This window comes from Sinocyclocheilus anshuiensis, unplaced genomic scaffold (assembly GCF_001515605.1).
Source record: "Sinocyclocheilus anshuiensis isolate Anshui unplaced genomic scaffold, SAMN03320099.WGS_v1.1 scaffold75, whole genome shotgun sequence".
NCBI classification, from domain to species: domain Eukaryota; kingdom Metazoa; phylum Chordata; class Actinopteri; order Cypriniformes; family Cyprinidae; genus Sinocyclocheilus; species Sinocyclocheilus anshuiensis.
Genome location: NW_015549634.1, coordinates 426,040 through 441,099, shown reverse-complemented (window position 1 = coordinate 441,099; position 15,060 = coordinate 426,040). Strand labels below are relative to the sequence as shown.

Sequence of the window (15,060 nt, the reverse complement as noted above, 5' to 3'; positions counted from 1 at the left end):
CTTCAGAAATCATTCTAATATGCTGATTTGCTGTTCAAGAAACATTTCTGATTATTATCAATGTTGAAAAACATATCAAAACATGAAAACTGTGATACATTTGATTTTTCAGGATTCACAGATGAACAGAAAGTTCAGAAGAACAGCATTTATTTGAAATTGAAATCTGAGTCTTTACTGTCACTTTTGATCAATTTGAAGCTTCCTTGCTGAATAAAAGTATTAATTTCTTGATAAAAAATCGTACTAAGCCTAAACATTAGTAGTTAAATTTTTTTTTTTATATGTATATTTAAAGCTGCAGTCCGTAATTTTTTTGTGTTCAAAATTGATATAATAAGCGAGTACACCATGAATCCATTTTCCAAACCGTGTTTTTGGCTTGTCCTGAATCACTACGGTTATGTATTTTAGCTAGCTGCCATGGCAACATTTCTCATTTTCATTTAGCTTAACAGGATGTACTAAAATAACTAAAAGTTAAATAATAAATTATGAAAACTATAGACATATATAAAGAAAAGTAAACCCAATCAAATAATAAACACACAGCAAAATTACTAAAACTTTAACTAAAATTAGAATAAAAATGGAAAACAAAAATAAAATGAAAATGTTTTATTGAAAATATTAATAAAAACTATAATATTATTTTATAATAGTACTAAAATAACACTGGTATTAAATCATAAATCACTGAATTTCATAAAACTGAGAATTTCCAGAAAAATTAAAACAATGTATGAGTTTCTGGGGGAAAAAGAAAGAAAATAAAAAATAAAAAGATAACATAAATAAACATTTCATAGGGTACCATTGGTGTTTAGATCTTAATAAATAATTTTTTTGTTAAAATGATTCAATTGATGAGACACCCTTTTTGAGTATTAAAATGGAATCAAACCATTAATACAGATTGCAGAAAATGTTAAATGGAAAACACTGAATTTGAGAAAAAAGTAATAAAATGGTTTTCATGGGTCTTATGTATATAAAATGCAAAATACTGGAATAAACATTTATGATACATTATCCCTATTCAGAAGTTAGTTGTGGACCCTCCATGAATCCATGAATAAGTGATGGGGACTGGGGCGGAAGGAATCGTCCCTTGGGCTGACAGACAGACATATTTAGGAATAGAAGCACAGAGAGAGAGAGAGTTTAGAGCGTCCCTGCTGAACATACGCTGTTTCAGGGGTCAAACTGACGTCATCAAACATCTCACACTTCAGCCAGCTCATAAAGGTGAAGAGCGTTATGACACAACCGGTTACGCCACGGGCATGAGAGCGAGAGAGGTTTCTCCTCTGGATAGACTGTGATTAAAGCAGAACTGGTCATTACATTAAACATCAGCAGGTGCATCTGTCAGAGATCATCTGGAGGTTCACAACTCATTAAGACAATAGTTTACACTGAGTTATTTTCCATTCACTGAAAGTAAACAGGGACAGATGCCATTAACCTCCAAAAAAGTATTATAAAAAGTTTATTTGACTTGTGCACTATATATTTATTATACTGTATATTAAATAATTATTTTCTGAAAATCTGAGCTCTCAAATTGTATTCCACTTGCTGTGTTTCGATTGGTTACAAGACACATGAGAACCAATTACTTTTGGTGTCACTGACAGGTTTGGAAAGACCTGAGAGTGTGTAAATGAAAAGGAAACCAAATTAACCTAATTGCATCCCTTCAGTTAAATACACATACAATTTAGTATGTATGAAATGACGTTGTGGCGGATAGACTTCCACTGAACTGTGTGCTGTGATCCTGGACACTTCGTGTCGTCTTAGAGGAATAGTTCACACAAAAATAAAAATTTGCTCAATTTACTCACCTTCAGGCCATCTGAGATGTAGATGAGTTTGTTTCTTCATCCTATAATAAGTGTTTATATTCAGACTATTTTAGACTGGTTTGGGTAGGTGCCGCTGCGGAGGAGCCCAGTACCTGCGTTATTCGTCATAGACATAAACAGAGAGAAGTAGATCCGGATACAATGTTCTTCCGCAAGACGCACGCAGTTCTGTTTATTAACCGCTAGAGCGACAAAAGTTACGGACTGCAGCTTAAATGATTAAAACTATTTACCTTCAATGCTTTCATATGGCTTCAGAAGACTTTTTATGATACTGTTATGGTGTTTTATCTCTGTTTTGGGGATTGAACAGTGTGAACATTCTACTAAACATCTCTTTTTGTGTTCCACGAAACAAAGCGAGAAGGACATGAACGAGTGATGATAGAACGTTCCTTCGCTCTGAACCGTTCCTTTAAAGCTGAATGTGAGATCTGATGGTTTTTAAGTGTTTTTTCCCCTGTCCTCGGTGGATTGATGTTTACACAGCATCCAATTCCTGCCCAAATCTCATCAGGATCTTCCGATTAAAGTGGGTTTCTGCCAGCAGGACGTAATGACTAAAGAGAACAACGTCCCAGTTGAGCTGGAATCACACACACACACGAGCTGAGCGTTTTTACAAACCATGCTAATCTACAGCAGGTCACAGATGATGCACAGAGTTTGATTTAAAGTTTTATTGTCTTGTGTGTTTCAGGTGGTGCTTGTCTTCGCTCTGAGCATCGGAGCGCTTGTGATTTACTTCATCGACTCCTCTAAGTAAGTATATGTTCGTTTTGTTGCTGTGCATTTACATACAGGGTTCAAAAATATCCACCAACTTTCACATGCAAGCAATAAAAAATGCAAAAAATAATACGCCTCGGTAGTTGACTATAATACATGCCTTAAATTGAATCTTAAAAGTCTGTTAAAATCAAGCATAAATATTCTGGTCTGGTCGAATAGACCTTTTGACAGCGATTTGGTTTTCATTTGGTCTAAAAAAAGCCTTTGAAATGAAAGAAATTGTTAAAATTTTATTTGATTACATTTTATTTGATTACCATAAAAAATGTGTCACTTGCAATAAAATTAATTTTGCACGCCGATTGCCCCCTCGGAGACATCGTGTGCGTGCTCTTTGCCAAACAAACAACATATAGATCATGTGTGTCATCAGATGTTAAACAACGTCAACACGGATGCACACATCCTTAAATGCTTTGCTAGTGCTCGCCATAATGAGATAAATAGAGAATTGTCTTACCACAGAAATGCACGCTTCAAACAAAACAGTCAATGAAGACGAAGAAGAGAATGATGTATGCTCCCGGCGCCTATTTATACTATAGTCGCACCAGTAGTGACGTCATGGCTGTCGCCGGCCAACGAGTTGGTGTTTTTTCAATGTATGCTTCAGACACGGGTCACGACGAGGCGTTCCCCATAGCGACCCCTAGAGGACGCAGTTCGAAGTTCCCATGAAAGGGAAGCTGAAACTAATCCAGCATTAAGATGTTTTTAACTAAAATACAAGTCCATAATCCATAATAACTCTTCCTCCAGTGAAAAAGTGTTCTGGTCTGAATCAGGAGAGAAATCTGCACAGTTCAAGCACCGTTTAAACAGCTCTAAATAAATATGTGGCTGGATTTTGATGCAAGAGACAACAGGAGATGGACTTTTTCACTGAAAGAAGCGTTATTATGGATTATGGACTTTGTATTTTGATCTTGGATGACCTGAGGGTGAGCACATTTTCAGCACATTTTTATTTTTGGGTGAATTATTCTTTTATTATAACATCTAACACATGCAGGAATGTGCGCATGGTTAATTTTCAATATCATAAATCATCAAAAGCAATGTCTGTGTTTCAGAAACAGTCTTACTTGTTTCAGTAAATCTTGTTCTGACCTATTGTGGTGTAATCTTTCAGATCTTTCATATCTGAATAGCATGTCCTGTTCAGCATTAGAAACACGCACTCATGCCGTCCTGCTCAAAACAGACCTGTTGACGCAGGAAGTGAGCCTTATCCTCTTCCTCATTAGTGCATCATGGGGGATTTAGCAATTTCATTTGAGACTTTAGCCTCTGGCTAGCAGTGTTTAATTGTCCTGAGCGCTGTAAACCTGCAGCGGGGCATCGGGTCACGGCCGCAGGACAGCATTAGAGTGTGTGCTGAAACCACATTAGAATATGAGTGGGTTTGTTTGTCAGAGACACAGCAGGTTCAGACGTGGGTGAGCGCCGTTTCTGTGTCTCTGTTGCCTTGATTCTCAACATCTGTTTGCCTGCAAGAAGTGTGACCCAAACACATGCCACAAACTCTCTTGCGTTCATTAAGATCCTGTGAATATCACTGTGATGAATGATTATTGTGTGAATGAGAAAAGTGCAACACAGATGCAGAAAGGGCTGCAGACAAAAGCAGGATGGATGGATGAACAGATGGATAGATAAATGAATGGATACTTGGATGGATAGAAGCATGGATGGATGAATAGATGAATACTTGGATGGATAGAAGCATGGATGATGGATGGATGGATGGATGGATGGATGGATGAATGTCTAAATAGATGGATGGATGATAAAAGGATGGATGAATGCTGGATAGATGGATGGATGGATGAATGGCTAGGTAGATGGTTGATGGATGGATGATAGATGGATGGATGATAAAAGGATAGATGAATAGTTTGATGATGAATGGATGGATTGATGGATGGATGGATGGATGAATGTCTAAATAGAATACTTGGATGGATAGAAGCATGGATGGATGAATAGATGAATACTTGGATGGATAGAAGCATGGATGATGGATGGATGGATGGATGGATGGATGGATGGATGGATGGATGGATGGATGGATGGATGGATGGATGGATGGATGGATGGATGGATGGATGGATGGATGGATGGATGGATGGATGGATGGATGGATGGATGGATGGATGGATGGATGGATGGATGGATGGATGGATGGATGGATTGATGGATGGATGGATGGATGAATGTCTAAATAGATGGATGGATGATAAAAGGATGGATGAATGCTAGATAGATGGATGATGGATGATGAATGGATGATAGATAGATGGATGGATGATAGATGGATGATGGATGAATGATGGATGGATGGATGAAAGGCTAGATGGTTGGTTGGATGGATAAATAAATTAATTTATGAATGTATGGATGGATTTTGCAGATTAGGGTGGAAGAATGCTTAATTTCCCAGAATTCATCATCTGAATTTCATGTAACTTAGTAAGTTGATTTTCCTGTTGTTCTCATTCCAGTTCAGCTTCCTGTGTGTTGTGTCCGATTCAGTTCAAATTCTGAGTCATGATCTGAACTGGAGCAGAGCTGATTGTTGAGTTGAGAGTTGTTTTTCATGTTTGTTGTATGTGTCCTGTGACCTGAGCCTCCTGTGAAGTATTACTTACGTTAAACGTCTCTTAATTATAGTCGTCTCTCTGACCCGCGGGTGTGTTGTGTCCGATTCAGTTCAAATTCTGAGTCATGATCTGAACTGGAGCAGAGCTGATTGTTGAGTTGAGAGTTGTTTTTCGTGTTTGTTGTATGTGTCCTGTGACCTGAGCCTCCTGTGAAGTATTACTTACGTTAAACGTCTCTTAATTACAGTCGTCTCTCTGACCCGCGGGAACAGAACCGAGCAAACAGAGCTGGATAAGAGTTGCGTTTCTCAGTCCTGCAGCTGTTCTGAAACTCCTTCAGGTCGTGAGTTTCACAGCTCGCTGTTCTCTCTTGGGTCCTTTAATGTTCTCAGCTTTTGTACAGGAGCGTTGAATCGCTTACACTAAAGTCAAAGCCGATCCACCGGAATAACAGACTGGAGCAGAGAGCTTACTGTAGCGCTCTGATCTCTGAACCACTTCCTGTAATTGTGTCAGTCGGTCTCACCAATCCTGATTCTTCATCCCAAAAGAAAGTATATATATATATATATATATATATATATATAGTTTCACTATTTATTTATTTATTTTTAGGATTTAAGATTTTTAAAAATGTATATATTTTCATGACATTTCCTCCCAAAACATTAATTTAATAATAATAATAAAAAACATTGTCGTTACTTTAATGTGTAAAAAATATATTAAAATAAAACATATTTTAAAAATGTGTTTATACATCAAGATAGTGTTGCTGGTTTTTATTCATGCTGAGGTTATGCTGACCAGAGTTTCCTGAATGTAATAGAATTGACAGAATAATTAATGAATAAAAAATAAAGAATTGAACTAACTGAATTAAAATTAGGTAACATTTTGTAACTTTTATTGTACTTTTTTATTGTATGATGTAATGAAAGTTTTATATGTATATAATTTATGAATTTACTTTGTTATATGAATTATACATATTATATTACATAAACATAATTGTGCTGTCAAATTAATCGCATCCATAAATACGTTTTTTGTTTATATATTTGGAAAATATTTACATGTATTTACATACATATATTTATATTCATATAATTTATATTATATACAAATATATTTAATATGTACATCACATATTTTTCTTAAATATATACATGCATGTGTGTGTATTTATATATACATAATAAATATACACAGTACACACACACGTTATCCAAACAAATCTTTTATTTTGGATGTGATTAATCGCGATTAATCATTTGACAGCACTAAAACATATTGTACATATTGTATTGACAATAAGAATATATACGGTTTAGAATTTTTTCACATAATAGCATACATCAAAATATTATTGAGTTAATAATTCATAATATTTCTGAATAGTTTTCTGCTTTATAATGATGTTAGTTGTTTTCGCTGTCGGGAAAAGGATGCATTTAACACCCGAATGAGAGCTGCATTATAATTTTATGAAATGAGATAATTAATTATTGCTAAAATTAGTTGATCGATCAGCCAGGTCAAGACAAATGCTTTAATGAAATAATGCTTAATGCAAATGTTAAAGATTCAAACTTTTAATGTATAACATTATACCCATTATATCCCAGGTTCTTGCAGTGAGGTTGAATGATTGTATTACACTGAACCTTCATTAAAGTTAAGCGAGGTCTGTTTTTCTGTGTTTAAACAGACCCATCGAATCCTGTCAGCATTTCGACAAGGACTACACATTGCAGATCGACATGGCCTTCAACGTGTTCTTCCTCTTGTACTTTGGACTGCGTGTAAGTTCGCCTTCAGTTGCTGGTCCCCATTGACTTACATAGATGGGAAAAAACACTATGCAAGTCAATGGGGACCAACATGTGCTTTACAAACTTGCAGATGCAGTAATTTACCATTCAGTTCATTTCAGTGGCATTTTAGTATTTGTTACATGCCATTATATATTTGTTAATATTTTGAATGAGCTTTTATTGGTATATTTTAATTTTAGTTTAGGTTTTAGTCATTTTAATGTTTTTTTTTGAGTAATTTTTATTAGTTAAATAGTAGAACAAAATATTTCTGTATAGCTTTGATTGGTTTTTATTTAGTTTTAGGCATTTTAGTACTTAAGTTTAACACACGCATTTTTAATTTTCATTTAAGTTTTTGAAGTTTTAGGGCATTTTCTCTAATATTTTAAAAAATATTTTATTTTTGATTATTTGATTATTTAGTTTATTTTAGTGTTATTTTAGTAGTAATTATATACTATTATATATTGCTTAATATTTTGAATGAGCTATTGTTGTATTTTAATTTCAGCTTTAGTGTTTTTATGTTTTTTTATTAGATATTAGAAAAACCTTTCTGTATAGTTTTGATTTGTTTTTAATTTCAGTTTTTGTAAATTAGTACTTCAAATTATGTATTTCTAATTTTCACTTAAGTTTATGTTTAGGTTTTTCATCTAATATTTAGATTTGATCTAATTATCTAATAGTTTTGTTATTTTAATTATTCAGTTTATTTCAGTGTTATTTTAGTATTAATTGTATTCTATTATATATTTCTTAATATTTTGAATTAGCTTTTATGTTCCTATTTTATTTTAATTTTAGTAATTTTATATTTTTGCCATTTTTATTACTTAAATATTAGGAAAACATTTCTATACAGCTTTGATTTGTTTTTATTTCAATTTTAGTCATTTTGGTACTTCAACTTTACTTTATTATAACGTTTTTATGTAATTTTTATACTTTTATGTTTTATTTTGTATTTTATATATTTTATTTTATTTAAGAATTATTTCAATTTCCAAAAACCATTTATAACAGGTTTATTTTTTCATTAACAATAACAACTCTGGTTTATTTATCGACTGACATGTGTTTTGTCTTTCTTTTCTGCATCTTCACAGTTCATCGCAGCCAATGATAAACTGTGGTTCTGGCTGGAGGTGAATTCAGTGGTGGATTTCTTCACCGTCCCGCCTGTGTTTGTGTCCGTGTATCTGAACAGGAGCTGGCTGGGTAAAACACTCTCCCATTACTGACACTTTACCTTTAATACCTGATTATTTCATCAGATTATGTCAGAAATGTAAAACCCACAGGCAGATATTATTAGATAAAGGTCTGCACCGCCACCTGCCGGACATTAAACGCATTAGCCTTAATCGGTCAGTAAACACAATCTGTAACACACAATCCATTACAGCAAATCAGTTTATTCAGCAGCTCGCTGGGATTTGTGATCTCTGGCGTGCTGGGAATTAGAGAGACGTTGTCTAGAAATCCTCTTATTGTTTAAAATAGCTGATTGTTTGTTCTCATGCATCATTTCTGAGGTTTTTTGAGGGCATGAGCAGCTCAGGTCACTTCTAAACCTCTGAATAATTATTTAAGTACAGCAAGAATCATTCAGCTGCTCAGAAACAGACAGGTTTATTAACTGTTGTGCAATTACAGACTGTTTTTACTAATTTAGGTCAGAATGATTGTCTGTGGGAATGAAGCAGGACGCAGATGCTGCTCATAGTTCTGAACCGCGATATTCTTTTAACGAAGCGTGTTTAATTAATCGCTGGATTATGTGATTTAATTGTTTGGAGTAATTGTTGCAGTGCAGCTGAAACCCATTTTCTAAATGAGCTTGTGTTTGTGGATTGACTTTGTACTTCAGGAGATTTCCAGGATGTCTGATAAAGTCTGTTTTAAAAGCTTAGCTGGTCAAAAACTGGGCATTTACTGGACGTTTATTCAGCAAGGATGCATTAAATTAATCAAAAGTGATAGTAAAGACATTGATAATGTTCCAAAAGCTTTCTATTTCAAATAAATGCTGTTCTTTTGAACTTTCTAGTCATTTCTTCACCGTCCCGCCTGTGTTTGTGTCTGTGTATCTGAACAGGAGCTGGCTGGGTAAAGCACTCTCCCATTACTGACACTTTACCTTTAATACCTGATTATTTCATCAGATTATGTCAGAAATGTAAAACCCACAGGCAGATATTATTAGATAACGGTCTGCACCGCCACCTGCCGGACATTAAACGCATTAGCCTTAATCTGTGAATCCTGAATATTAGCATATTATAATGATTTCTGAAGGATCATGTGACACTGAAGACTGGAGTTATGATGCAGAAAATTCAGCTCTGATCACAGAAATAAATTACAGTTTAACTTATATTCACATAGAAAACAATTATTTGAAATTGTAATAATATTTCACATTTTTGCTGTTTTTACTGTATTTTTGATCAAATAAATGCAGCCTTGGTGAGATCTTACAGACTCCTTAGACATTAGTTAGTTCTAAAAAATTATACATTGAATGCCATAATACTGTCTTGTAAACTTTTACAAGCATGAGTGATTTGGATCAAGGCCTTCATATAATATAGCACAAGCGCTGCCCTCTGCTGATAATAAAACAGAAAAACACTACATAAAAACTACGCAAATATCCTCTGATTGGAGAAGAGGTCTGTACGCGACTGCTTTAATGCTTCATCTCCCTCATGAATTGAGTCGTGGTAAAAGCGCAGCTTATGTTCTTCATGTCTGCGTCTGTTTTCAAGGACTTTAATCCTCCTATAGGGAGCAGAACAGGAGGTCACGGGGTCACATCATCCTGCTTTAGTTATTATTCAGCTTTCATTGACTTAATGTCTTTTGTTGGTACGTGTGTGTGTCCAGAACATATTCATCCTGGTTTGGAGTGTGTTTACGGCAGTTTAAAAGGTTACAAGTAATTCCGTCCATTGTTAAACATCAAAGACAAGACTAGTTTCCTGTTGCCGGCAGCTGTAGAATGGTTGCTTAGCGACCGCATCGAAACATTCTAAACACCGTTCAAAAACTGTTACATTGTATCGGTGAGTTCTGCACATGCAAACCCACTCAGATGATCTTCAGAAGATGCTGGAACCTCGTAATCCGTGTTTCTTGGCACGTCAGACATCTGTAGTTTGAATAACTGATGATTATAGAATCGCTCTGGCTCCGGATCTGCTGGCGATGTTAAACAGGCTTTCTGTCCGCGTGCGTCCCAGGACGATTCCTAAAGGAGCTTATACTGTAATATCCTGATGAAAAGGGTTTGTTCTAAGCTTTCACTACATGCTTATATGATCACAACTGGGATGCAATTTGTTCCAGTGGGCTTCGGTGCATTTCGACCACCTCTCTTCTCAGAGTGAGATGGAGCTTCTTTCCTGCCGATTCGACGCTGTAAATTGGGAGCGTTTTTATTCACTACATGCTTATATGATCACAACTGGGATGCAATTTGTTCCGGTGGGCTTCGGTGCATTTCGACCACCTCTCTTCTCAGAGTGAGACGGAGCTTCTTTCCTGCCGATTCGACGCTGTAAATTGGGAGCGTTTTTATCAGAGTCTTCGTCATGATCCCGACTAAGATGTTGGTGTACCGGAGCCCAGACGGGGCCACGCGCACCGAGGCCCTACTGAACACACGCAGACGCAAGAAGTCCTGCGGCGAGCTCTTTCACAACGGCTACCGTGTGAAGATGCTCCACGCGCCCGTCTGTGAGAAAGAGGAGCGTGACGACTCTCAGCACACGCTCTCCTCGTGTTTCCATGCCGTCTCGTACTGGGGTAAGAACTGATGCTGGAATCCGCACGGATTGATGGATGTTTCCCGACCGTTCGTCCAAGAACAAGGAGGCAGCATTAAGCAGCTTTACAGAGGTTTCCTCTTGTGTTTGGAGAAAGTTGCTTAGTTTTCATTTGGCAGTGATTCTTGAGACATGGGACAAAACAAAACGCTAAAAATAACATTTCCACTTTGAAAATAATCAGAGATTAATTTAGTCCCATTGCAATTAATTCAATACGACATTTGTCAATATTTGTAATAATTTAATTTCTGATACAGAATCTATGAACATGTTTAATAAATTAATCTAAATAATAATAACAAATTATTAATATTACTAATAATTAATGTAAAATTATTAATTGTTGCATTAATTTCTTCCATTTTTGTGACCTTTTGTCCCAGATCTCAAGAACCTGTTTTTTTTTTAAGCTCATGTGTGTTTAATCATAGCTTATGAGCTTATCTTCGGAAGACTCTGAACATCATTTTAAACTTTTAATCATTTGTTAAGGTCATTCATAATCAGTATTCCACTTGAAATGCATAAAACCAAACCACAAGCTAAGGGACAAAGGCAGATCCTTTTTCTCATGTGCATGCATTTGTTGTGCATCAAGCGAAAGTCAAGTGCATTGCATTATGGGATGCAATATTACATGCAGTAGGCTTTGTTGTTGTATATTGCAAATGTTGGCTGGTGTTTCATGCACACTGTGTCTAATATGCATACTATAGTCTGTCCTGCAGAAATAATGCAAGCAGTACTATTGAGAACACAGCCATAGCTCCAGTTTAGTGTCTGTCTTTTTCTGGAAAGTGGACTGTACGATGTTGAGCAATGAAAAATCAATGATTGAATGTGAATGAGTAGATCGCTCTGCTGTATGATGATATTTGTGTGAATCTGTCATGCATTTGTGTGTGTGTGTGTGTGTGTGTGTGTGTGTGTGTGTTCATAATAAGCAAGGTCACCTCATTGAAGTCACATGTTTTTCTCTCTGAGGTTTTTTTTTTTGTGGTAAAGCTTCTGAAACCAGCACTCAAATTTAGGCATTTACGTCATGAGTGTTGAGCCGACTGTCTGTCGAGAGACAAATAAACTCCATCCAGATGTATTCAGTCCAGCGCTGCGGCTCTCATCTTTTGGCGCTTTCAAAGACTGATATTTGAATATTTCCTGCAATATTTTGAGGGTTTTCTTTTTTGTAGCTGCGGTTAGTTTGTATTGTTAGCTGTGTTTTTACGGGCTGATGAAATCAGTGTCGTTGTTAAACATGGACGAACACTTTAAAGGTACGAGCTGAACTCGATTCTCTGTGTTTTAATGTGTGTTATGATGTTCTGCATCTCGATGTTGTTTCATGAGAGTCTTAAGTGTGTTTCTTACTTGCTTCTGCTCTTTCATGCAGGATTGAGGTTCTTAAGAGCCTTGAGGCTGATCCAGTTTTCAGAAATATTACAGTTTTTAAATATCTTAAAAACAAGGTAAGAATGCCTTCATGTGCAGCATGTGATTTCTGCACTCGTGTCAAAAAATGTGTTTATAATTCTTCACCTGCATGTTCTTTTGCGTTATCCTTGATCTTAAATAAAAATCATGCTTTTTTTATAAATCTGATAACATTATATCATCTAGGGACGCTTGCATTTTATATTTTGTGCTTTGTACTTTGAACTTTAGAGTAGTTATTTTAAAGTGTGTAATCACCGTTTAAGTTTTTTTTTTTTTCAAAACATGATTTTACAGAATATAATAAAGAGTATGTTCATCAATTGACAAATAGTTTAACTGCAATTTAGTCTTTTATATTATATTATATTATATTATATTATACACTCAAAAAAAGTCTGTATAAATAGGGTATAAAGTACTGTATTAATATGAATACATTTACCAAAATATCTTTAAAAAATGTTTTGGAAAATTACCAGTACATTCTCCTTTTTCTATTGATTCTTTTTTAAATGTTATTATTAATATTATTATAAAATTTTGTTATAGCCAGTATTTTATTTCTGCCTGTGGTGCTTGAATATCTTTGACATTGTTCTCAGAAATCTGTCCGTCTCCCTGCAGCTTAGATCTAAAGCTTTAGTGCAGATGTCCAGGAGAGTTTATTGTGCAACAGAATGAATAATCTCAGTGCAATTCATTCAAATGGAGAGGTGAAATCTACTGAATAAACTGTGCCAAAACAATCTGAAATGATTTTTGGACTAAAATTGGCCAGTATTATACAAAGAACCTTTAGTCATCCGAGTTATTTCTGTTCTTTTGAAAATGTTTTGTTTGTATGAGGTTTAGCAGGCTTTCCAAAATATGCTCTGGTTGAACTCAAATTTATGTGCAGTATTAGTTAAAAAATGTTGATTCATGTGAGTATCAGTTGTGAGTTGATGTGAGTATTTCTAAAATTTGTTTTCATAGCAACTCCATAAAGTTGGTGAATTTGTGCTCAATCTTTATAAGCACATGGCTGACGGCAGCGGGCTTCATTCATTTGGTAAGTCAATCGCATCAGGAATGAACTGGATGGTGAAAAGCTACATTTTGATGAAAGATCACGAAAACATACTTTTTCTTCTTTAGAATAATGTCCACTAATGAATCATTAACAATAGCACAAATACATGTATCGAGAAAGAGGAATACTTCACCAAAAATAAAAATGAAAGATTGTTTCTTTATCAGATTTGGAGAAATGTGTCATTGCATCAGTGTCTCACCAATGGATGCTCTGCAGTGAATGGGTGCCGTCAGAATGAGAGTCCAAACAGCTGATAAAAACATCACAATAATCCACACCACTCCAGTCCATCAGTTAACATCTGGAGAAGACAAAAGCTGAAACAAATCCAGCATTAAGACGTTTTAACTAAAATACATAATTCATAATAACGCTTCCTCCAGTGAAAAAGTCCAGCTCCTGTTGTCTCTCACATCAAAATCCAGCTACATATTAGTTTAGAGCTCTCTCATTCTGACGGCACCCATTCACTGCAGAGCATCCATTGCTGAGACACTGATGCAATGCTACATTTCTCCAAATCTGATGAAGAAACAAACTCATCTACTTCTTTGACGGTCTGAGAGTGCGCACATTTCATTTTGGGGTGAACTATTCCTTAGGATGAGTTTTGCTTTCATGTTGACAAAGTAAAGCTTAAGTAGAAATACCGAGCCTGTTGGTGTGTTTTCAGGTGGAAAACTCAGGGGATCCTTGGGAAAACTTCCAAAATTCCCAACCGCTTTCCTACTGGGAGTGTGTGTACTTACTCATGGTAACCATGTCCACAGTGGGTTATGGAGATGTTTGTGCTAAAACAACCCTCGGACGCCTTTTCATGGTCTTCTTCATTCTCGGAGGATTGGTAAAAAGCCTAAATAAATAGAAGCAATCCCATAATAATTCACCCACAGCCTGCATTTCTGCCTCCAATTATCAGGTCCCTAATCATTGTATCCTTGACAACCAGAGCTGGAAAACGAACCCTTCATTTGGCTTCAATCCCATCCAAACATTCCTAGCTTCTGCTCGTCATGATGGAAAGATCTTCACGTGTTTCTGCTTGTACTGCATTGCGTGTTTTGGTTCTTAAGCAATTTTTTAAGTATTTCTATATTTCAAATGCTATATTTGTTGATTTCATGTGATTTCAAGTGGAACCATCATTAGGGAGTACAAAGTTATTCTGTTTGTAGAAATCATGACTGACTGCGGTTTTAGACGACCCGACCCAATTTACCCCACCCCAACTCCAACAAACTCTATGAAGGGTTGAGATATGAGATACACTCCGTCACGATGCCAGCATACATCATACATACATGACTGTCTCAAATTAAAGTGGTATTTAAAGAAATATATTGTTAAAATAATTGTAGAAGTAAATACAAATATTTATAGAAATTAATATGAAAAAAATAATAATATTTTGTACATATTAAAACTAACATTAGATTTAATATAAATAATTTTTCATAAAGTTTGTAAAGACAGATATATTTTGGTATTAATTGTAGTATGTATTGCAATGCTTTTATAAAAACATTAAGGACACATTAGTGCACAGATCTTTACAATTTTTCATTTCTTTTCAATCTTAATTCATTTATTAATTTAATTTATTTAATAATTAATTTTATATTTACATTT

The 15,060-nt window shown here is 35.3% G+C and overlaps 1 protein-coding gene across 1 annotated transcript in view; it reads left to right on the top strand.

The window, feature by feature from the left end:
* The window catches only part of kcnma1b (potassium large conductance calcium-activated channel, subfamily M, alpha member 1b), an 89,278-nt gene that overhangs the window by 39,744 nt on the left and 34,474 nt on the right, over positions 1–15,060 (top strand). Inside the window, exons 4-9 of the mRNA XM_016448655.1 lie at positions 2,572–2,633; positions 6,978–7,071; positions 8,196–8,307; positions 12,313–12,388; positions 13,332–13,407; positions 14,105–14,275. Coding sequence (XP_016304141.1) covers positions 2,572–2,633; positions 6,978–7,071; positions 8,196–8,307; positions 12,313–12,388; positions 13,332–13,407; positions 14,105–14,275 — 591 coding nt within the window. The remainder of the gene's footprint in view (positions 1–2,571; positions 2,634–6,977; positions 7,072–8,195; positions 8,308–12,312; positions 12,389–13,331; positions 13,408–14,104; positions 14,276–15,060) is intronic.